General features: G+C 42.2%; 1 protein-coding gene across 1 annotated transcript in view; it reads left to right on the top strand.

The window, feature by feature from the left end:
• The window catches only part of LOC105225387 (probable aconitate hydratase, mitochondrial), an 83,383-nt gene that overhangs the window by 47,565 nt on the left and 9,649 nt on the right, over positions 1–26,169 (top strand). The window contains exon 4 of the mRNA XM_049462464.1: positions 14,324–14,495. Within this exon, the coding sequence (XP_049318421.1) occupies positions 14,324–14,495 (172 nt within the window). The remainder of the gene's footprint in view (positions 1–14,323; positions 14,496–26,169) is intronic.

Raw genomic sequence — 26,169 nt, forward strand, 5'->3', positions numbered from 1 at the left:
ATTTACTCCCCACCACTGCAATACATCAAAATCATGACTTAAAATAACCCTTTCTCTACAATATTGTTCTATTTCTTCTATTGGAGTTTGTCTAGAGTTGTTAGATGGTGCAGCAACTAATGTTGGAAAAAAAAATTCTGGTTTTGATACAGATCTTAAGCTTGGTGACGGCTCTGATGAAGTGAAGCTTTCTGTGTTGGATGTAAATGGACTAGAAACATATTGTGTTGTATTACTTTCTATTGAAATAGAAAATTTTGACATTTCTAAAACACACTGCTCTTTAATTTCGGCCAGATCTGTATCCTGCATATGTGCAGCCGGGGGATACAGAAAAAACGCCACCTTGTGCCTTATGGACAAATTTTTTGACCATATGCCAACAACTTTTGTTTTTATTGTTTCTTTTAATGTTGCAACTGATGAAATATCTGATATATTGGGCTCGCATAGCACACAAATTTTTGTAATTGAAGGCAGCACAAAACAATGAAGGCGAGTTGCAAGTTTGAATTTCTTTAAAAACTCTTTCGAAGGATTCCAGCAACCCAACTAATATTTTTAATGTTGACCTATTGACATCCATCAATCTTTCGGGCCCTTTCTCGCTTAATATAGTGTTAACAGACACCCAATTATCGTCGATAGATTTCAGCATTGCGTAGTTTGAGTTCCACCTTGTTGGGCATGAACTCTTTAAAGAAGTGTTTAACATATGCTGCAAATTAGCTTTCTTGAAGTACCTTACAATTTTTTTGCATGTCGTCACTGTTTCGTCTAGATCCGTTGTTTCTGTAAAAGATTGTTCTAAACAATTATTTAAAAGATGACTGCTGCAGTTAATGACTGCTGCAGTTTATAATGTTTCTGCCCCTATCTGTCACAAATATGATCTCCTCAATGTTTTCAATATTAAATTTTGAGAATACACTTTTAATTTTAGTTAAAATGTTTTCTGCGGTGCTTTTCTCTGATTCCATTGACTTAAGACCCAAAATTAAATCACAAAGAACGTTGTTTTTTTGATTATGAATTGTGATACCCAAGAAGTTTCGTTGTAGATATTGGTCAGACCACATATCGACGGTGGCAGCTAATCCTGAAGTATCTGCAGCTATTTTAATTTCCGATGATATCAACCCTATTTTTTCTTCAGCGTCTTTGTGGACCTTTCGACTTAACGTTGTTGGACTAGGCAGCAAGTCATCCACATCTATGTCATCCCCATAGGCGGCACCAATTTTGATAAAAAACTGCACCATGCTTTTAAATCCGGGCCCGGCTACTGATGAAAACGGCTGACAATCTTGAACAATCCATTGACTGCATATTTTAATAGCTTCTGCTTTGTCTGTTGCCGACACTTTCGTCACTTCTCTTGGTTGCCTTAATGTCATACAACATTTATGCCGAGACAAATTTGATGTGTGACCAGCCACAAATTTCAGCACTTTTCGGCAGGTGCTGCAAAATAGCCACCCTTCCACGGCACTTTCGTCTTCCTTAACAATGGAACGTAAAATGTTCCATATAACACTTCTTCCCTTATGTTTTTGTGTTAAAGTGTACGTTCCACAATCAATTTTACTTTTTATAGAGTCCGGCGTTTCAGTCATTTTGCTTATTCCTTTTAAGTTATCAATTAACAACTGAAATCAAGCGACTACAAAACAAACCAGCTATCAGTGCTCAATGGCCTGCTCATGCATAACAGTTGAAGACACTCGATCTTATAACTGTAAAACATGAGTGTTTCGCTCACAGCTCATTTTTGGGCATTCTTTTTTGTGATCTATCGTTGCTGTTTGCACATTTGCTTTCAGTGCATTGTGCCGTTCACTTACCTATGCAAAATTTTTGGGTGTCTGGTGAAATAGACTCGACGCTTACTGTCTGAATGAGTGACGAAATGCAAAAACACAAAACACGGTAGCGATTTGTGCGTTTGGGTGTGTTATTCTTTTCTTGCTGTTTGTGAGTACGACAAGCACTCCACATTTATAAGTGTGATTCGGGTGCCAAAAAGTGACACCCCTGACGTTCTCTGGTACTTACCATATTGACCATGTGGGTCCATTAACCGAAACTCGTAAAAAGTATAATCATATTTTAGTCATAATAGACGCATTTTCAAAATTCGTTTGGTTATACCCAACGAAATCAACCGGGGTGGATGAGGTAATCAATAAATTAGAGAAACAATCCTCAGTTTTCGGCAACCCGAAACGGATTGTAACGGACAAAGGAGCGGCTTTTACGTCAAAAGCGTTTGACGAATACTGCACGAAGGAGGGCATACAACACCTGTTGATTGCAACCGGTTCCACGGGCAACGGACAGGTAGAACGCGTTCACAGGACCATTGTTCCAATGCTGTCTAAGAAATGTCAGCGTAACCCAACCCAGTGGTACAACCACGTCGCAAAAGTACAACAGATTTTAAATAACACTGCACCACGCAGTACGAAAATGTCACCTTTTAGAATTCTTACAGGACTAAACATGCGAGTAGTAGATTACCCAGACTTACATGAAATTTTAAAAGATCTCGAAATAGAGGAATTGAATTTAGAACGTGATTCATTAAAAAAGAGTGCTTATGAAAGTATAGAAAAAATACAAAAAGAGAACTGTAAGACGTTTAATCAAAAAAGGAAAGAAAGTCGTGAATACAATATAGGAGATTTGGTAGCCATTAAGAAAACTCATTTTGGAGTGGCTATGAAATTACGACCGAAGTATTTAGGACCGTACAGGGTAGTCGCCAAACTAAACCATGACAGGTACGAGGTTGACAAAGTAGGAAATGCGGAAGGACCAAAAAACACCACTACAGTGGCAGAAAACATGAAAAGGTGGACTTAATTATTCGAGATCGAATAAGAGGTCAGGATAGCCGATTGTAGGAAGAAATAATATATAGAACATGTGGCAGTATTGTCACTGAACGAATAATGTAGTTCAGATGGCAACACTGCAAATCAGCTGTTAATTGACGAAGCGTCCATCAGCAGCCATCACTGTAACGGTCCATATGGATCATCCATTTTTGTATTAGAAATAAGATTCATTGTTTAAGCATCAGTTGTTAAGTTCAGTAGTTTAAGCATCAGTTGTTAAGAAGACATTGTACAATGCGGTCGCGCCACCGCCTGAATTTTGAAGTGCGAAATAAACCAAATGAAATTAAAAACTAAAACGCGGTGTGTTCTTTTTAAAATAAATCCTGCATACATTTTCTCCTTAACCATATATAACAATTCATATTAAAGCAATTATGTTTATCAACTGGTGTATTTCCTTTTACACCCATTTACAGACCCCGCCACAAAAAGTCCATCTGTTATGGTGCGATCGTTATATCCCCTCTTGGGATTTCAAGACACCTATCGTGCCATCTGTATACTCATTCCCCACTTGGGAATCCAAGGCACCTTCTGTGCCATTCTTATCTTCAATCCCAACTTGGGAATCAGACGAATCTTCTCTAAAGTCGTCTAAATCTTCATCAACTTCTGTACATATTTGTTTATTTGGCATTGCTTTCAAAAATTCATGCGCATACTTATATGTTATTTTACTTACGAATGATATCTATCTCCATCTAATAATTCATTATTTCAAACGGACCTTTAAATTTTGGATCAAGTTTGTTTGGTGACGCTCTTCGTTTTTTATCAACACATGGTCTTCTATGTTATATTTTATTATTTTTGCCTTATTCTTATCAAACCTAAGTTTATCATAACGAGCATTATCTTCCATATTTTCTTTTGCTTGTTTTCTTAAAGATTCCCTATCAATTTTATTATCTTCTTCTTCTGCTATTGGCAATAGACCAAAAGGTCTAGCTTCTCTACCGTGGCATCTTGCCACGACCTCTGACTGGTTTCAACGGCGGTCAACATACTCTTAAGCGTGCTCATGATACGTTCTACCTGCCCATTTGCTCTACTCGCCCCTGTAGCAATTAAGTGTAGCTCAATTTTTTGAGAAGAATAAAATTCACCGTTTATGTTTAATGTGTGATAAAAATAAACAAATTTTGTAAATGCGTCCACCAAAACAATTACGTACTCCTTTAAGTCATTTTTTCCACTCATCTTTCCCGTTATATCTATATGCACTGTGTGCCACGGAATGTCCACCTTTGGTATCGAATGTAATTCTGCCTGCATATTTCCCACTGGTGGTTTAGCTAATTTACAAGTTATACAATTTTCGACAAACCTACGAACATACTTTCACATATTTTCAAACCAATAAAACCCATAGACTTTGTCCAACGTTTTCTTCCAACCTAAATGCATAATAGCTTCATGGACGTGATTAATCACTGCCCATCTAAATTCCCCAGGGATTACAGGCAAACATTTGGTTTTACCATTTCTTTGAATTTTTCTATATAAAATTCCTTTTCTCAATTCATGGGTTTCATCTAAATTTTCTGGCAACTCATCATTTTTTAGCTTAGCTAACAACTTGGCTAGCTCGGAATCACGTTGTTGTTCAGAAATTAGCCAATTATCAGTTACCTCAGTCAATTCGACTCGCTTTTCAACTATTCGTTGATAAAAAATCTTCGTGTGCCATACGTTCTCCTTTTGTATATTGGATATCAAAAACAAATGACTGAAGAAAAGCCCACCACCGATGCACCCTCGGTGATAAGTCGGATTTTATACGGCTAGCTCTTAGTGAATTGCAATCAGTAAATACTACAAATTTACGACCCTGTAAATAATGACGAAAATGCTTAATGGCATTGACGACTGCCAAAGTCTCAAGTTCGTACGAGTGATATTTCGATTCAGCAGGTGACGTACATTTACTATTCGACAACATGGGCCTTTTTGTCTATTCTATGTAACAATATTGCCCCATAGCCAATTGAGTTGGCATCTGTATGAAGTTCTATCGAATGTTGAGGGTCGAATATGGTTAGCACCGGCTCCTGAGTTAATACAGATATTATTTTCGAGCGAATTCTTTCATGCTCCAACAGCCAAATAAAATCAGTTTTTCTTTGAGGTAAGCGAATACAATGGCTTTAAAGTCTCTGAAAATATTGGCACAAACTGCCGAAAATAAGAAGCTAACCCTATAAATTGCCTCAGTTGCGTTACAGATTTTGGAGGCGGCAAATTTGTCAACGCTTGAATTTTGCGTGGATTAGGACGAATTTGTCCATTGCTTACTTCAAATCCTAAATATTCTAAACTAGTTTTAAGGAAGGAACATTTTGTTACATTGAACGAAAACCCAGCCCTGCTCAAGGTTTCTAACACAATCTGCAAACGGTCTAAAGCTTCATCCTTAGTTTCGGCCACAATTAAAACATCATCGATATACACGATAGCGTAAGTGTATGCAAGATTACCTAATGCTTTAATTATAGCGCGCTGAAATACAGACGGAGCATTTTTTAAACCAAATGGCATAGTCAAAAATTCATTTTGACCTTCAGGCGTGACAAAAGCGGTACGCTCAATTGAATCTGGATGTACCGGTATTTGATAGAACCCGCTAGCCATATCAAGACATGAGAAATAGATTGCTAGATTACGTGGGGCTTAATCTAGCAATCTGGTCAGAAATTAGAGACAATGGGAACTTTTCTGCGACTGTGTTCTCATTCAAAGCACGGTAATCCGCACAAAGTCGATCACTACCATTTTTCTTTTTAACAAGCATCATCGGACTAGCGAAAGGTGAACAGCTGGGACGAATAACATTAAATTTCAGGAGCTCATCAATTTTATAACGTACATGCTCTTTCTCCTCTTCGCTAAGTCTATATGGTCGGCGCTGAACTGTCTTTTGTGGATCTATTAACCTTATTTCCAAATGCCCTGTTGTTACACGAGTCTGTGGTATTCCCCCAATAAACCAATCAGAATAACGTTTTAGAATGTTTTTTAAGGCCCTTTTATCAGAGTTACTCAGGTCGCCATCGGAATCTACAAGCTTTTCATAATCTGTAAAAGTTACCACATCAACTCTTTTACTTTTGTAAATACTGAATTTTTCAGCGTCTATTGTTATGCTAAAGCCCTGACTAAATATTTCACGACCAATCTAAACATCATATGCTAGATATTTATCCATTACAACGTGCAATAAAATATCAAGACAATACTGTTAAATGATTATATTGGAAAGAATTTGTAAAGAACTACATATGGAGTCGTTACCTCTTCCATTTAGTTTTACAATATTGTTAAATCGTTTTCCTTTTAATTTGTCCGCAAAACTTTCCTTCACCCTTGGTGAAGTGAAAGCAAAATGGAGCGGACTCACCTGATAAATTAATTATACCCTTTGGCGGAGCTACAGTACAAATGTCCACACGCTTTTCATAATTCTGCTCATTCCCGCTGGTCCGGATTTTAGAACATGAAGTAGCGAAATGTCCCATTCCGCTGCACTTGAAGCATCGTATACTGGATCGATCTTTCACACCATTGCTGCTTCCATTGTGAGTGTATCCTTTTGCGTTCTTTCCCCTTTGCCGGCATTCTGCAATTTTATGGGCAATCTTTCCGCATTGGTGACATCTAATTTGGAATTTGAACTTCTTCCGCTCTGGGCCAGTTGCATCGTCCTCCATATTACGCTTCTTAAAAGCGTGAGCCTGCAGTTGTTGTAACTCGTTGCGGCTTGTTACGTTGGTGGTATATACCCATCGCAACAAACTATTAGCGATTTCCTCCAAGTGCTTATTTTTCCACTTGGACATGAGTGATGTAACAATTCGACTACCATATTCTGCAAACCCTTCTCCATATTTAGGATGACCATTCATAACGTTCAATAAAATTGCTGTTGTTGTCTCGACTCCCACGAAGCGTTGAATAAATAACTCTTTAAATTGAGTCCAGGTTATGCCTGCGAAGCATATTTGTGATAACCATTGAGATGCGCTGCCGTCTAGCGCCTTACTCAACGCCATCACAAGTGCGCCGCCTTCGAGAGTATTTTCCTCAAAAATAAGGTCCACCGTTGTACACCATGCAGAGGCATCCGCTACAGCGTAATCGGGATTGAATTTTGGCAAAGTAACGTGGACAGGTCTTGCGTCTGTTACCGGTCTTGGTATCTGCATGGACTTGATTAGACAATAGAATTAATTGAGGTATGCACTGCGACCTTGGGTCTATTGTGCCTTCTCCTAACTCACAGGAACTCACCAAGCCCCAACAAATCGATAAATTTTAGCATTTTGCTGGGAGCTAGTGAGTCGATGTGATCCCTATCCGGAAATGTAATTCCAAGGGCCTTAGACCTGCGTCTGCAGACTGCGATGCAATCGATCAGCAGGTGCTCCGGGGTTTCAGGTTCCCTGTCGCAGAACTGGCAGTTAGAGCAAGAGGCAAGTTCTAAGTTGAACAGATGCCTTTTCAACTTGCAGTGGCCGGTGTAGAATGCGACCAGGAGCCTGAGCTTGATCCTTGGGAGGTTGATTATTGATTTAAACCTTTTGAGGTTGTACCCCCCTATCAGCAGCTTTGCATGCCGCATGCCATGCGCCCGTTGCCAATGACCTTCTCTGCCCTCTCTTTCCTCCTTGCGGAGCAGCTCCTTTATCGTATGGGGGCCCACCCCGGTAAACGGTTCGGGCCCTACCATACTTGTGGAGGCTGCAGAGCGGGCGAGCTCGTCAGCCAGTTCATTTCCGGCTATGCCTCTATGACCAGGTACCCAAACTAGGTGCACCTGATTCAATTCCGCTAGGCTGTTTAGCCGTTCTCTACTCTCCTGCACTTGCAGCGATTTGATCTCGTAGGCCGAGATCGCTTTTAGTGCCGCTGGGCTATCGCTGAGTATGGTTATCCGCTCATTACGATAGCCGCGGTGGAGGTTTTTCTCTGTACACCGACTTATTGCTAAGACTTCGGCCTGGAAGACACTGGGGAATCTGCCCATCGGTATGGATAACCTTGTGCGTGGGCCCGCGATCCCTGCACCAATACCTTCCGACGTCTTCGAGCCGTCGGTGTACCACTTCAGTGTACTGTCCCTCAGCAACAGCTCAAGAGTGGAGTCATTCCACTCGTTCTTGCTGCCCAGGGTTACCTTGAATTTCCTCGTGAAGTTAACTGTCTTTGTAATCCCGTCCTTCGGGAGGAGGGCAATTGGATTACCGCCACTTATCACCTCCATCCTCTGGGTCGAGATTATTTTTCCTTTACCGCATCCCTCTGCCGTTATTTGCAGGAGTGAATGCTTGGCTACTTGGCCGATCACTATGTGGAGCGGTGTGAGTTCCAGCAGGACCTCCAGCGCCGCCGTTGGGCAGGTTCGCATAGCGCCCGTCATGCAGACGCATGCTAGCCGTTGGAGCCTCGATAGTCTCATCACCACCGAGGCCTGTGCCGCCACAGAGGCCCAGGACACCGCTCCATATGTCACGATCGGTCGCACAATCATGGTATACAACCACCTGACAATCCTTGGCTTGCAACCCCAGGATTTACCTGCCAGCCGATTGCACACCATTAAAGCCTTTGTCGCCTTGACCATGGTTTGGTCCACATGCTGCTTCCACCGCAAAGTGGAATCCAGAGTGAGACCGAGATATTTAACATTGCTGGTAATCTCAATCACTCTCCCCCCAAGTGTGAGGTTTCTAAGCCCGGGTAGGGATCTTCGCCTTGTAAATGGAACGATGGTAGTCTTCGAGGGGTTGATGCTCAGATCAACTCCCCTGCACCACTCCTTTGCCAGATTTAGACCTCGTTGCACTAGGTCACAGAGAGTGTCCTCGAACTTGCCTTTCGCTATGATCACAATATCGTCCGCATATCCTTGGCAGCGGATGCCGTTGTCGGTTAGCAGTGCTAACAGGTCATCCACGATAAGGCTCCACAGCAGGGGCGATAGTACACCACCCTGCGGACAGCCCCTTGTTGTGCCTAGGCGAATCTTTGTGCCCCCTGCAGTGGTCTCAGCAATCCTGGTGCGGAGTACCGCCTCTATCCATCTACGCACTGGTGCTGCCACATTCCTACCTTCCAGTGCCATTGCCACACTTCTATTAGAAGTGTTGTCAAAAGCTCCTTCAATATCCAAGAAGGCGCATAGCATGACTTCCTCTTTCTCCAGTGAACTCTCTATTTCGGAGGTCAACTGGTACAGAGCTGTGCTGGTTGATCTGCCAGCTCTGTATGCATGCTGAGCTGCATGCAGGGGTGCGGTCCTCAGCGCCTTAGACCTTAGATGATGATCTATTATCTTCTCCATAGTTTTCAGTAGGAAGGAGGTTAGGCTAATCGGCCTAAAAGATTTGGCCAACGAGTAGTCCTTCCTTCCCACTTTCGGTATGAAGATTACCTCAGCTGTCCTCCATGATTCAGGGATGTAGGCTAGCGCCAGGCTCTCCCTCAGCAGCCCAATCAGGTGTGGCATCAGAATCTGCTCACCCTGTTGTAGAAGCGCTGGGAAGATGCCGTCCACTCCCGGAGACTTGAACCTTTCGAACGAGGCCATTGCCCACCTGATCGAGTCCGCAGTAAACAGCTGTTTGGCGATAGCCCAATCAGTGCGGGATGGCCTATGTTCGGTTGAGGGCAGACACCGATAAACCGGGACAGTCTCCGGGAAGTGAGCACGCAAGAGCTCTGTAGCTCTGTCCTCCGCGCTGGTCTTGAATGTCCCGTCATTCTTTTTGATGGCTAGCACTGTAGCCGTCTTCCCTTTAGCCAGAGCTTTGTGCAGCCTGGCAGCTTCTGGTGTGGAGGAGACGTTTTCACAGAATCTCCTAAAGCTAGCCTGTTTTGCAGACCTGATCTCTTTATTGTATAGCGTCAGGTTGCTCCTGTACTCCTCCCAGACCCCTGTACGTTTTGCCTTATTAAATAGCCTCCGTACTTTCTTCCTTAGGTCTGCGAGTTTCCTTGTCCACCAAGAGCATTTGCGCCTGTCTGTGGGTGCAACTAAGGGGCAGCTGTCGTTGTACGCGTTAATAATGGACCCGTTAAGTGCGGTCAATCTGACCTCCATGCCCCGGCCCGTGGCGCTACTGTCAGTCTGCCCCTTCCTCCTTAACTCCTCGTCCAGCCTCTCCTTGAAGGTACTCCAGTTGGTCCTTCGAGGGTTGCGTCTAGGAGGGAACAGCTTGACCTCTGCCCTCAGCGCGAACCTTACAATTCTATGGTCCGACAGGGAGGGCTCCGTTGAGACTCTCCACTGCGAGACCATCCCTGTTGCAGGCTCATTACTGAGGGTGATGTCCAGCACCTCCCTCCTGCTTATAGTTACGAATGTGGGTTCGCACCCTACATTCTCTACCGCTAAATTTCTACCTACTACATATTCTAAAAGGGACTCACCTCTCGCGTTGCAGTCACCTCTCGCGTTGCAGTCGGCCCCATTCCGTGTGGTGGGCGTTCGCATCGCAGCCGATGATAAGCGGGAGCTTGTGCAGCCTACAGTGCTCCACCAACCTTTCCACCGCCTCCGGGGGTGCCGTTGCTGCCTCTCCCGGAAAGTATGCTGAGGCTAGGACGAAGTCTTTGCCCTCACTGTCCCTAGCCTGCACCGCCACCAAGTCTTGCGTCAGAAACTCTGAAATGCAAAAGAAATCAATATTGCTTCTGACAACTATACACGTCCTAGGCCTCTCGCTTGAGAGGTCCCAGATTACCTTGTTTGCCTCCGTCTTGAGGCCCTTTACCTCTCCTTTATGGATCCAAGGCTCTTGGATCAGCAGCGTGCCCAGTTTTTCCGCAGTGAACCTGCTTGTTATGACAGCTGAGGCTGCCGCCGCATGATGCAGGTTCACTTGGGCAATCTCCATGTTGACGGCCATCATAAATTGGGCTCGATGAGGGAAAGGTCCTCTACCCTGCCGTCAACCGCGCTGCTGTCGATTGAGTCTCCAAGTCCGTCTAGGAGCTCCTGCGTTGAGGGTAGCCCCATGCTCCGGCCATCGTCGGGGACGTCTGTAGTCGGCCCTGACACTGCCTGTTCAGTCCTGCTCCCGCAGGGCTGCTCCGACGACTCGTCCACCTCCATCTTCGTTTCCTCCGGGGCGGATACCGGCACTGCCTGGACGACTCGTCATGGCAGTCTACCTGCATCATACCTCCCCTGAAATCGATGCCCAGGAAGGACGCCGTGTAGTCCACTCCTTCACACACCTCGTCCATGAGGATGTCCTGCAGCACGGTAAGCTCCTCCGGTTTTAGCGCTTCTGCCGGGTACTTCAGAGGCAGAACAGCCATGCGGATGCCCCTAACAGCGTCCGCATACCCGCGCCGCACCTCCTCCACCCGGTGAGGAGCCGATCCAGATTGTTGGCCTCCGGTTTCCTTTGCGTCTGTGCCCCGCACCCTCTTGGATCGTGGTTGCTCCTGTGGCGTGATTTGGCCGCTTTTCCGTTTTTCGGCCCGGGCGCTTGTGCCTGCGGGCAATGCCCTGCTGTCGCCCCGCGCCGCACGGACAGCGTAGTGCTGACCGGGCCACGGCCGCCGCTACCGCTGCCCTGCGCGCGAGCTGGCACATTGTGGTCGCGTCCAGTCGCCGGGTTGACGTTGCTCCATTGGCTCTTGCTCCTGGCTAGAGCCTCTGCCTCCTCCGGGGCATCATGTAGGTGGCGTAGGTACCACCTCATGGTGGAGCCACTCATTCCTCTCCTGCGTGGATCCCCACACCCACCGGGTTGGCCAGCTTCTGGGAGGGGGCGTTGCCCACCTCTTCTGCGCCTTCTCCTCCTTCTCCTTTTAACGCCGTCAGGCTCTGCCCGACACTATTCACCAGAGGCCGACCCACTGCACCCTCCGGCGGGGGGTTTGCCGATGTTCCTAGGTGTTGCTTCAGTTCCAGGCGTACCCCCCAGGTGAGCTCCGCTGCCAGAGGGCACGTCGTCGTCATCCTCCCTGGCGTGCTCCTCGAACAGCGAGCGCTCCTCTGGCGTGAGAGCGTCAAAGTATTTAGGCTTACGCCTGGCTCCTCGACCCCCCTTACCCTCCGCTGCTACAGTCTCCTTCTCTTTATCCGCTACCGTTGTCCTCTGTCGTTGCCCTTTGTCCGTCATCAAATCCGGTTTTGTTGTTGTTTTTTTTGTTTGGTCGTTCATCTTGTTCGTACGACCCTTGGCTCAACAAGGTGAGCTGTCGGGTCTATGGTCTATATGGGGAACGGGAAGGTCCGCCACACCAGAGCCCCTTGGCGCGGTAAGGCCACCGTTACTTCCCAATTCGGCCCGGTGTTGGGAAGGCTCCGTTAAAATACAGCCGAATGTACCTCCTGGCTGCAAATCATCCAATGGGCACGGGTCGCATGACACCCTGGATTAGGAGGTGGTAGTCCTTGGTCGTCGCACGCATGCGGCTCCCGACAACCCGCCTGAATAGTGCTAGTCAGCACTATCCATGCCGGTTGGGGGGCGCCGAGTATGCCTTGCGACTAAGCCTCTGCACTTGATTATGTCCATTAGATTCCGGTTCTGTACTTCCAACGATGCGAGGATTTGGCACGATTCTTGGCTTGCCGATCCCACTTCTGATGTGGGAGATTTGCTTTTGGATGTCTCCATATCACTTTACTACACACTTTTACACTTCACAATTTTACACTTTACACTTTATACTCCACTTTTTATTTTACGAGCACAGCGAGTTCTGTTCCAATCAAGATCACTTCTTGAACTGACTCTGCGAGGACATTGCGCTTAATTATATACGCACGCCTTTATTGTTCTACAAGTACCTAACGGTTCCTGAGTTTCTTCACTCTGTTCGCAGAATACGATCAGACCTCACTCAGTAACAGTTTCTCTAGTCCTGTTACTATGCTTATATGCGCCGCCTACTTCAAATAACGTTGTGTCATACAGTCACCTACAAAATATTAGCACTACAAAATACGCATTTACAGTGACATACAAAATATGTACAAGCATAAGTGCTCCGCCATGTTCATATTTATCTTAATTTTCACTCAATACTCATCTAAAAAATCTGTAATTTTGGTTTGTTTACGTTCTCATCTGTCAAAATGAGGTTTCTCGCTATTTCCAATTTCTTTTGGAAAAAATCATAGCTATTGTGAATGGAAAAAGGCGATGAACTGAAAATGCCTCTAGTTCAACATACAAGCTATGATAGCTTATGATAAGCTAATAGCTTAATATGCTGGTCAAATAAAACACGCCTATTATAAGTTAACAAGAACCAAGATTGATTGTAATCCATTCGGTTTCTTCGAATAATGCCTGTTCTTCCGCAATATTTTTATACCCATCTAGAAGGAAACGTCGGATCATTAATTTGTAAATTATGTCATTGTGAGTGAAGCAACTTCTGTTATTGTGAAAAACTGGAGGGAACACTTTTCCAGCGTGCTGAGCGGCAGTGATATCTGACTGTTATCGACCAGTTTTTCACCATGTGCCAAGTCTTGGAAAAGATACGTGAAAGGAAAATCGAGACACCAAAATCTCCGTCAGGATCGGGAAAACTAAGATACCAAACGAGGTATCAGACAATGAGATTCCTTATCGTGTGACTTCTTCAATCTATTGCTGGAGTTGTAGAGCTAAAAATAGAAAAAATAATCTATAGAAGTGTACAGTTGCTGGCGTACGTCGATGATATTGATAATATTGGCTTCAACAACCGCGCCAAATATTTCCCGTCATCAAACAAACAGTCGTCGCACTTGCGACTTGACTCCTATGTCACTGTTGACAGTCATAATAAAATCTGGGAATAACTCTCGCCAACAGGTTCTACTTCGGGCAGAGTAGGCAATCGAGAAGTAAAATCCTCTCTCGACGAACAAAAGCCAAATTCTATAAGTCACTTTTGAAGTCATGGACGATGACATCATCTGATGAGTCGTCCTTAGCAGTGTTCGAGAGAAAGGCTTTGCAGAAGATTTATGGTTCTTTGCGAATTCGCAACGACGAATACCGCAGTCGATGGAACGATGAGTTGTACAAGATATACGCCAACGTTAACATAGTTCAATCTTATACAAGATTGTACCTGCGCGATTAAGTTCTTCAGCTCGAATTATTTTCACCAATAGCAGATTGAAGAAGTCGCATGAAAGAGACTCTGAAACCTTGTTTGGTTTTGATATTGCTCAACGTCAGTTTACACAGCCGTATTAATTTTGCGGGGATACCAAATTCTGACATATAAATATCAAAATTAAATTACAATGTATTTTTCAAAATATACGCTAAGAAATAATATATCCTGAAAATACATTTATAAAAGTGGAACATTTAAAAAATAACGGATGAATAGCTTTTTTCTTACTAAACAACTGCTTATCATATCTACTTGATATATACTATTCTTGTATTTTTTAGCCCAGAATTAGTCACTGCGTTATCAATCGCGGGGAGATTAGATTTTAATCCATTAACCGATGAACTTACTGGATCGGATGGCAAAAAATTCAAATTGACTGCCCCGTTTGGTGACGAATTACCTTCGAAAGGTTTTGACCCCGGAATGGATACGTTTGATGCACCACCTAAGGTAAATCTTTTCATAATTAATAATGTATATGTAAACGGTGTAATTCATCGCCCAATAGGGTAACTATCTCGTGAAAAATTTACCACGGTATAATACATTTTTGTAGGGGGTCACTTTTAAATGAATTTGCCTGAAATACCTTGGACAGAACTGGGTAAAATGGGATGAGAAATGAGGTTACTGTGTTTTCTCACTTTAGATAATAAACTCAACCGTAAAACCTCTTCTAGCGTTGGCACTGTAATTTGTCACAGAAATATAACGCGTGGGCCATCTAACGTTTTAAATTTGAATTATCTATATTTTGGCATTGGAAACGTCAAATACCATTCGGAAAGTGACAAATATTCAGTAAAAAGTCTACAATTTGCGAAATGGTTCGCTATTCACTAGAAAAAAGCCGTCTACAGTTCGCAGATTGGGCAGAAGATCGTTTCCGAGGATGGTCAATTTTACCGAAAAATCATCTTTTCGGACGAGGTTCATTTCCACCTCGATGGTTACGTTAAAAAGCAGAATTTTCGCATTTGGGGCACAAAACCCGCACGTAATCGTCGAGAAGCTAATGCACCCAGCACGAATCACTGTGTGGTGCGGATTTTGGTCTGGTGGAATCATCGGCCCATTTTTCTTCGAAAATGAAGAAGGAACCATTACCATCAATGGTGAGCGATATCGCGCAATGTTAACCGAATTTTTCTTCAAGCAAATTGAAGAGGAAAACTTGGACAACATTTGGTTCCAGCAGGACGGCGCTACGTGTCATACAGCAAACGCTACACTCAATCTTTTACGCCCTATCTTCGAAATTTACAATTTTATATGGCCCACCCTATAATTATACTCTTGCAGTATATTGTATAGAGTGTAATAGTTTTGTTCGCCTAACGTTGGTGTATGCCTACATTTCACTTGGTTAAAATAATTAACATCAAAAACTGGCTCAACAAACATATTTTCATTTGGTGTCAAGCTTTTCATTACAATGTCAAAACTGACTCGATGTAAAAGTGCATTTAAAATCTGCTGTTAATTTTTGGAGTCAGATGATTAACAACCCCTTTTCACTATAGAAGTGAATTGTAAACAGGCAATTTTGACAGCTGTTAAATTGAAAGTACGTTTTTTTTAAAGTGCGTGAAAGTGAAAAATGAATAAACTATGTCTTGCAACGACGTTAAATGGCAAGGCAAAAGCGAAAGACTCAGAAAAATAAATAATGCAATGGCGTATTATACCATAATTAAGGAATTTTCACCTGTGGATTTTACACCACACTTCGACTCAAATTGATTTCTAAGGACCCAAAGTGATTGAATAACTCCTAATTATAACTCTGGAAGACTTAAACTTTTTAGTGGTCGCTTTACCTAATATGTTAATAAAAATGAAAGAAGATTCTCTGAAATGATCTCGGGCGATGAAAGACTGGCGGTAACAATTTACTGCAGGCGATAGTTTTTCGAGGAACCCTATAGTTTCCATATCTGTTCTTATAACAGTGATTATAATAAGGTTCCTAACACTATCTAGAAAAAACATAAAAGCATTGTTCTGACGGCTACGATTGATACCGACTATAAAAATTGACGACACTTCTCCCTTAAAAATGTATTTGATAAAACCATTCAGCTTCCGCAATCAAGAAATGTCGTATAACATATAATATAAATAGGGAAACGACAAAATATTTAAATAAAGATTCTGTGCAAGCGCCTATAACAAAGCAAACTGACTATGTTTTTTTTTTTTAATTTGTAGAAGTCTGTATTTAAATTATAACTTTTACAGGTTTTTGAAATTACCGTTTACTACCGTTTATTTTTGCTAATTCAATTTCTGTTGATGTAAGGGTTGAACCCATCTTTGAATAAGTACTTTATACTGTTATTATCTAAATCCCTTTTTCCAATAAATAGCTTTTGTAATTTTTATCTTTCTTTGAATAAGTGCGATCAGATATATATACGCTAAATGGGAAGGTAAGATTTTGTGCTAACAGAAAAATTTTTTATTGCTGGACTGTATTGTTTGAGCACGCGTCAAAGATCGACAACAGCAAGAAATAAATACGCCATATTTTACAATTTTCTACGGTAAGGGCGGAAACGCTAGCCAGCCGTGGTTAATTGTAATAGCAGTTATGACTTTGATACAGTATCAGCCCTAAAATTAAACATTAAAATCTGTTGGATTCATAAAGGTAGATATAATTAGAAGCTCGTTCTATATGTGACACACAACTTTGCGCAAAATGCGCGAATTGCTCTTTTAAAATCAATACTTTTCTAACGCATATCTTCTTCTTCTTTACTGGCGTAGACACCGCTTAGGTCTTCCTCTTCCTCTGCTTCCCGCGGCGGGTACTGTGTCGAATCAGAGCTGGAGTGTTTTCATCCATCCGGACAACATGACCTAGCCAGCGTAGCCGCTGTCTTTTAATTCGCTGAACTCTGTCAATGTCATCATATATCTCGTACAGCTCATCGTTCCATCGAATGCGATATTCGCCGTGGCCAACGCGCAAAGGACCATAAATCTTTCGCAGAACTTATCACTCGAAAACTCGCAACGTCGACTCATCGGTTGTTGTCATCGACTTATAGAGTTTGCCTTTTGTTCGTCGAGAGAAGACTTTGTTTCTCAGTTACCTACTCAGTCCAAAGTAGCACCTGTTGGCAAGAGTAATCCTGCGTTGAATTTCCAGGCTGACATTGTTGGTGGTGTTAATGCTGGTTCCTAAATGAACGAAATAATCTACAACTTCAAAGTTATGACTGTCAACAGTGACGTGAGAGCCAAGTCGCGAGTGCGACGACTGTTTGTTTGATGACAGGAGATATTTCGTCTTGCCCTCGTTCAATGCCAGACCCATTTGCGTTGCTTCCTTGTTCAGTCTGGAGAAAGCAGCCACACTTATAAGGTCCATTCAGTTTGTTGACGGTGGGCTTTAATCTTTCACACAATACGCTCAATAGAACCTTGTACGCGATGTTGAGGAGGCTTATCCCACGGTAGTTGGCGCAGATTGGGGGTCTCCTTTTTTATGAATTGGGCATAGCACACTTAAATTCCAATCGAGCATGCTTTCATTCTACCATATTCTACAAAGAAGCTGATGCATGCACCTTGCCAGTTCTTCGCCTCCTTATTTGAATAGCTCGGCGGGATCCATCGGCCCTGCCGCTTTGTTGTTTTTTAGGCGGGTAATTGCTATTCGAATTTCTCCATGGTCGGGCAATGGAACGTCTGCTCCGTCGTCATCGATTGGGGTATCGGGTTCGTCTTCTCTTGGTGTTGTGCGTTCACTGCCATTCAGCAGGCTGGAGAAGTGTTCCCTCCATAATTTAAGTATGATCTGGGCATCGGTGGTTAGATCACCTTGGGGGGTTCTACAAGAGTATGCTCCGGTCTTGAAACCTTCTGTAAGTCGCCGCGTCTTTTCGTAGAATTTTCGAGCATTACCCCTGTCGGCCAGCTTATCAAGCTCTTCGTACTCACGCGTTTCGGCCTCTTTCTTCTTCTGTCTACAAATGCGTCTCGCTTCCCTCTTCCGCTGAAAGAAAAAAAAATTGAAAAGTTTATTAAACTTGAAGATATTTCCTACACAATGAACTACGATCTTTGAAAAATATAAAAAATTAACAAAATGGCGTAATTTCAAATAAAAAAACTTCGTTTTTTTTTTTTAGGAAAAAATGGTCGTTTTTTTTAATGCCAAATTGACAATTTTCAATCAATCAAAAAGATCGTAAGTCATTGCATATTAGATATATTCAGCAATACTCAGTTTTAATTTGAAGTCGATCCGTTAGTTTCTTGAGTTATGATGTCAGCAATTTTGAAAAATGTCGTTTCGAGACTAATATACATATATTTGCACCTCCGAGCGGTCGCTCTTTAGAACGCTGCCATCGAAAAACTATTCTATATACGACCTTCCCGATTTCACAGGATATTTACAGAAATATATTCTATCGAAAAAGCAAATAAAAAATTTTTTTTTTTGAAAGTGTCACGCTGGTATAGCCCCTTAAGTCTTTCCCAGGTTTATCTAATACGAGTAAGATAATCTACGACTTTTTCCATGATATTGGATAATATCCGAAACTAAGAATTGCATTGAAGAGCAAAGAGCAATATTAGGTAACTCCATTTTTGGGGTATTATTATTATGTAGTGGCGACTTTTTCTGGATTAAGTTCGTTTATGCTTCTAATAAATCCAGAAGTCTTAAATGACTCGAGTGACTCGTTAGCTGTGTTGCGTAAGCTAGGCAGATTAAAGTTGTTTTTTGGGCAGTTAGATTGAAATACCTTTTTAGTTGATTTGCAAAACAATTAGCCCTTTCCTTGTCACTTCGAGCCCAATTTCTACCCAAGTCTCGTACAGGCATGTCAATTGGTATCTTCATGATCTTCCGGGCTTACAATGAGAAGTTTGCTTGCTTGAATTTGGACACAGCTTCTTTATATACATTTCAGTGTTAAATTCTTTCTCGCGTTTAAGCACAGATTTCAATTGAAGCTGAGTGGAAAGTGAGCGATTTATCTGCCATTCTTGTCATGCACGCCTTTTTCATTTAGAAGCTTTTCTATTTCTCTATTAGTGATTTTTTTGAAACCGAGAGGCTTATAGCTTTTGTTTGGTGTTGCTAAGACATCTGTTTTAGTTATCATTTTGTTACGATTACTAGCCCAATATGTCGGCTTACCAGGAGATATTATGTCTAGGTTATTGAGCCTAATAGTGTGATACACTGTCGTCCTTTCAGATTAATTAATCGTGAGTCCCAATACATATGTTTTGCATTGTAATCTCCACCTGGTAGAAATCTTTGACCTAGCGTTTCAAAAAAAGTCTTTAAATTGGATTTTTGGAATTTTAAACCGAGGTGGACAGTATATAGCCGTCTGGTTTAGGCCCCCGAACCGATTTTTTATAGATATTGTTTTAAGTTATAATTACGCTGTATCATGAGATTCTAATGCGTGATGGCTTAATCGTTTTCTAACCAACACTGCTGTTCAACCATGTGCCTTTCCATCTGAGTGATTTGTAACATAGAGTCTAAATCCCGGTATAAAAAATTGTTTTTATTCGTAAGATGAGTTTCTGACAATAACATAACATCTATATCATTTTAATCAAGAAATCTAATAAGCTCCAATTTATGTTGCACGGTTAGCATTCCATATACAAATGTTCAATACGTTCATAGTTAGCTTAATAAAGTTTACAACATCTGGTTTTGTGATATGATTATCTCTTGAATCATATTTTGCATTGTAGATAAACAGGGGTGTTGTGGAATCTGATAGTTGTCGGAATCAAAATTGAAACGATCAAAAAAAGCAGTAGGGTGTCATGAATTCAGACATTATTGGTTTGATATTCGAAATGGAATTTGTATAGGGTTTGGGTGTCACGGAAACCAATTTTATCGGTTTTGCTGTCAGAAACAAAACAAGAAGATAAGATCAAGATATTTTATTGTTACGAATTGATTTATGTTTATTTCTATAGGAGAAAATATAAGATTAAAATGAAACGAAATGTCTTAATTATTGAGTTTTCGAAAAAATGCGGATATTTAAGGAGGGAGCCTGCTTTAGAAGCTTAAAAAATCGATTTTTTTTATGTTTTTTTTTTGCAAGGGAAAATTGATTAAAGCGAAATTTCTAGGGTTTGTAGTTATCACCAAAAAAATGTTACCTTATGTTGTTTAAACATATGTTCAAACTTAACTTTTCTTAGTTTGCTTAAGTTTAAATAGAAGATAATTTAATGCCAAAGATAATAAACTGCACAAGCGCTTATATTTGTATCTGCCAGACGCTCGGTCACTATTTCCCTTCTAGCTTCAAGAATATTTTGAATTTCCATCTATAACTTTAGGGACATATTCTTAGATAATTTTTAAAGAGATAAATTGTTTTTTGCTTAACAATTCAATTTTTGAAGTTTCTAAAGCAGTCTTCATAGTTTCAACGATTCCATTTGGTTGGTTTTGGGGCAATTGCATTTATGCAGTACTGAATTTCACCACATTTGCATAGCTTTCTTGTGTAGCACTATTTTTAAGATTACCCGGTTTGGAATGTAGGATGTAACTCACCACACAGACATTGCGTAGGGTGCAATATGCTTTCGTATGTCCATACTCTTGGCAGCTTGTGCATTGTACTGGACCATTCCTTTTATGTGATTCCTCAACGGTAATTTTGCGATGGATCATATACTATATATTAGATTGGAAATCGAATGTGTTTTAATTTTTCTTTAGTTGAGTAGAATTCTGTTAAAAATGTTTACTACTGATTTGAAACTAAAACCACCTTCATCCAGTGCTTCTTTAACATCGTTATAGTTCTTGTTATTATTTGATAAGTGTATTACAACATCCATAAATTTTTTTTCAGTGTATGTTTGAAGTTTTGTTTCATATATACGACACTTTTTTCAAGGGAACTATGTGGAAATGGTTTGTACATATTATATTGCATAGTTTGGAAACAAGCGCATTTGAGCTCCTCTCACACAAATATTATCAAATATCTCCCTATCGCTTTTTTGCTCTTTATTCAAGGCTTTATAAAAAGTGTTACAGTGATCGGATTTAGTTCAAATATGCGCCGTTTCGTTATATGTTTCCATCTAGATGTTAACTTCATAATACCCGATCATAGAAGCCCCCCTCCTTATAAGCGAAGAACTCGGACATCCACTTTTCGCAAGCCTCTTTTGAGTTCAACTTTACACCAAAAAGGGCATTCGCCATGGACAGGAGCAGGTGGTAATTATTTGGCGATATGTCCGGACTATATGGTGGCTGCGATAAAATCTCCCATCCGATCTCCCGTAGCTTCTGACGAGTCATCAACGAAGTGTTGTCCTGGTGGAACACTACACCCTTCCTGTTGGCCAATTCTAGACGCTTCTGGTCGGTCGCCTGCTTCAAGCATTGATTTTATCGGTATTCGTCGTCGCAGGTGTTCCGTCGGCTGGCTTATTCAGGATGTCGTTTACACCCGCTCTGAATTGTCGAAACCATCCCTCCGTAGTTCGAAGTGATTGAGTTCCATCCCCCAAAATACCATTAATCTCACGGAACGTTTCTCTAGCGGATTTGCCTTTAATGAAGGACAACTTTAAAATAGCGCGAATTTCGGCGTTAGTAAACTCCATGTTTACACGTCTATAACTGTTGAACGCAATATCTAAACTAATCATGCGTGATATCGTTTTGTAGGTGTATCTTTCAAAATGGATAGTATTGTCAGATACGAGCTCGTCGTTAGGTTTTTGCTTAGTAAAGCAAATCTGCTGCTACCGTTTGGCGTGCCTGGTTGAAATTTGTTGGTATGGACCTAATTGGACTATATTTCCTTTTTACGTTTATGTAGCGATCAATACCAGTATGAACAGATGGCCCGTTTTGCTTAGTATATTCTTACCTTGCATTTTGTTTTCTTTCGCTGTCCGAGTGTTTGCTGGTATCTGCATACTGGTTGCTGCCAGCACATTTGTTGTTGCCCGATTGCTGATTTCTACTGCTTGTGCTGACTGCGCCCTTTGCTTCGTTTCAATTTTAACTGATCGCTGCGATGACTCATCATCGCCGTTACATTTTTTATTGCCAGGAGTAGTTATTGTTAGTGTCGACAAAGCTGAAGTAGGCATTTAAGGAATGCCTACGGCTTTACTGGTGAAGCTACGAAGCACTCATTATTGTTTTTTTTTTTAACAATATCTTTGTAAATTAAAATTACATTCTAATCAGATTAGCAGTAATGTAAAAAAGTTCCTTGTAAAATTTGAATAAAAAAATGTGTTCTATTTTTCTAAACTCAATCTATTTGCTAATTTAATAATTAATGGAATGATTAAAGAAAATATTAAAACTCCACTGAAAACATGGAAGAATCCATATGCTACGAGATGTCAGAAACACATGTGCTAAGTGTTTTTTATACGTTGTCAAACAAGTCTTAATGATACTCCTGAGGAAATAAGCATATTTTTTGGCAATAGAGTACATAAAACTAAATTTTAATTGGAGCTGCGTCGACATTTCTATTGGAATGAAATTTAATTGCGAAGGATGCAATGGATATAGTAACTATTATCCATTTTCGTGATTTATGGAAGTAAGAACACCCGTTTGAATACATTTTTAGTCGAGGAGACATGAGTTAGTTTGTTTGTATATGTAGTTATCTAGGCCCTGTTTATGAAATTAGTGAAAGAGGTGGTTACAGTCATGCCGGGACACATTGCACGCAGGACATATGTCGGGATCGAATCTGGACAAGAGTTTAAACTGCTAGAATATCCAGAACGAAGTTACGCAGGAGCCATTCTAGATCTTCGGTCTGAAATGGGTGGTGATTTGACGACAAGTACGCAATTCACTAAGGGGGAGAGAAGATGTTAATGTCATTCCGTGCATGTCTGAATTTAGTTGCGTCCAACTAGAGTGGTAAATTGTTCAGTGTCGTCCATGTAATAAAGGAATGATTTCTCGAGTGAATAGCCGGAGCCGAGGAGACCGTGTTTCTTCGGATTGGACAAGGACTTGATAGTGGTAGTGTTTTCTCAATAGAGGTGATTATGGGTAGATGGACTAATGCGATATTAACATAGGTTATATATGAGTTGACTTCGCCAGTCTTTGTGCAGAATAACGAACCGTCAATTTGTTCCACCAGCACTAGTCCTAATATGTTTAATATTTTTAGCTTGACATCGCCTGAACGGAAGTAGCCTTAAAAGTCCAGCGCATTATACTTACGGTCATAAAGGCTGGTCCGCCAGGATCTTTAAGTATTACGTTGAAACCCGCACAGCTAAGAATTTCTGAACGGCTTTTTAGCATAGTTTCTTTGATTAGACTGGATGTCATGCAGCTTTTTTTTAAGTTTCAAAAACATGTTTTCTCATATGGAAAATAATACTATAAAAAAGATAAGTGCAAACTTTCAGGAACATCAATCAATAACTTTCAATTATAGAGGTAACAGATTCTAAAAATATGGGTTTGAGAAAAATGCTTTTGAAAATATTGGAAGATCGAATTATTATAGTGACTTACCAATCAATCAGCGAATCCAGCGCCAGTGTATACTGTTGTTGATTTTCTTGACGAACTTCTTTAATAGCTAATAAGCGTCACTCTCTGCTCATCCATTCTAGTGGCAAACGATTTGCATTGCCGGCTAACTTTATTGATTACTTACAAAAGCAATGAATATCCTTCATTGAACAATCCAGCTGCAATGTATAACACTATTTCAATTATTTATAAAATTACATGCAATAGATGGAGCCATCTTAAGACCTGTTCTGGCCTTAAGACTCTTAGGGAGTGGTTACGTGGCCCCATGTTGCTTGCGCAATACTGCGACACAAGCCTCTACGGCTGTGCAATCTGCACATAGTTCGCGCGCCGCGCCGCCACTCAACCCGAGTGACCAACAGAGGACCTCCACGGTCCCTAGGAGCTCAATCAGGAAACATAGCTCCCCATATAATTGTCCCCCCCAACCTTCATCCCGCTCTAATCCTCGTGCGAGAACCAACCAACAGCTCTTGGCCCCTTGCACAGTCCGTGTGTCAGACCGTCAAACGTCGGAACGTTACATCAGTCAAGTGCAATTCCTGTACTGGCTGGTCACTTCCCGGCGTGTTCCGGCCTGCGCACCACATGTGAGTGGAGAGAATCGTACGTTGCCCCTGTTGCAAGAGTCTGCCTCCGCAACTCACAACAGTGGCGTCGCCCACCAACACCCCAGCGCGACAACCGCCCCTGCGGGTTCTGCAGCTGCAACAACTACCACCCACACGTCAGATCTTCAGAGTTGTGTCGGTTTCAACGTAGTACGTAAAGATCGCGAGCGAGATAATGGTGGTGGCCTAGCCTTCATATTGCACAACACCATGCAGTATCGTCTAATCGATGAAGACATCGACCGCAGGGATACTACCCTAGAATGTCAGGGTATAGCTATCCGGTCAGGCGATGTCGAGCTCGAAAAATTTAATATATACATCACCCCAGTTACATGTTGCCCTACAGGATATCACCCGAATATATGTGCGATACTTCGTGGTGAAAACCGTTTGGTAATAGGCGACTTTAACGCGCACCACGATCTTTGGCATTCCTGCCTGCCTGTCAAATGACCGTAGGGGGATGGAGCTGGCGGAACAGATTTACGATTCGACATTTTGCACAATGAATGACGAAGCCCTCACCAGAGTTATGGGCACCTGTAATAGCTCGCCTGATATTACCATTGCTTGCGGTGGTCTGATAACAGCATAACCTATGCTAACTCTCGCATCAGACCATCTGCCCATAATTATCTCGATCGAGAAGCCTCCTGATTTTGCTTCTGTGGACAACCGTACCTTTATTAACTTTAACAAAGCTAATAGGGTCGGCTTCACAGAATTTACTGAGAGCACCTTCAACGCACTTCCTATGAACGTCAATTCCGCAAGGTGCTCGCAGCAGCTACCGCTCGCTTCATACCGGCTGGAAGAATAGCGCCCCAATTTCCCAGCCGAAGCAGCCGTTTTAGCTAATGAGCGCGACACCTTACGTCATGCCGATCCCGGGGATCCCCGAATAAGGGATCTCAATTTGGAGATTAGGCGTATGGTAAACGAAATGGATAGAGCACCTGAAGTCCTGTAACCTCTCCACCGGTGTGAGTAAGCTTAGGCCTACTGTCAAAGCTTTGTCTAACCCGAGAAGACATGACGATCGAGTTGAAGTTCAATTCAATGATCATGCCTCTTCGGACCCGAAGACGTGCGCGAGCTATTTTGGCCGGCAGTTTACACTGCACTCTTCGGTAGACAAAGCTAAACGATGTGTTAACCGGCGGCTGCGCAAAATGCCAAACGAAGGCGCGCCACTTTCACCGATGAGGAGGTTCAGGGTGTCATCAACAAGGCAAAATCCTCCAAATCTATTGGCCCTGATGAAATCAACATGCTTATGCTAAAGCATCTAGGCTCGACGAGAGTGAGTTATCTCATTAAGGTCCTCAACCAGTCGCTGACCACTCTTCAAATACCCTGAATACTGAAACCTGGGAAACCCGCCAACAAAGGGGAATCTCATCGTCCGATAACTCTCCTCTCCCCAGAAGTGAAGACACTTGAGGCCTTGCTACTCCCGACCTTCACTCACCACCTGAGCCTAGCCAGCCACCAGCATGGATTCCGAAAAGTGCACAGCACCACCACAGCACTTAGCGTCATAAACGCTCAGATAGTTCGTGGCCTTAACCAGAAACCACCTTGCGAAAGAAAGATCCTCGGAGCTTTTAACACGGTCAACCACACAACGCTACATTTAAAAAAAGTATGCTCCCTCCAGGGCTAAAGAGGTGGACCATAAACTATCTGAACGGTCGTCAGTCATCCGTACAATTCGAGGCGAAACATCCAAACTGAGAAGAATTAAACAGGGTGTTCCGCAGGGTGGTTTCCTCTCCCCGCTACTGTTTAACTTCTACTTCTCGAAACTCTCGCAACCACCAGAGGAGGTTTCCATAACCTCGTACGCTGATGACTGCACGATATTGGCACGGCAATGGAATCGATGGCATGAGTTCGAAGGTTAACAACTACCTCACCGACCTTTCTCGTTTCCTTTATG

Source organism: Bactrocera dorsalis, chromosome 1 (assembly GCF_023373825.1).
Source record: "Bactrocera dorsalis isolate Fly_Bdor chromosome 1, ASM2337382v1, whole genome shotgun sequence".
In the NCBI taxonomy this organism is placed as follows: Eukaryota; Metazoa; Arthropoda; class Insecta; order Diptera; family Tephritidae; genus Bactrocera; species Bactrocera dorsalis.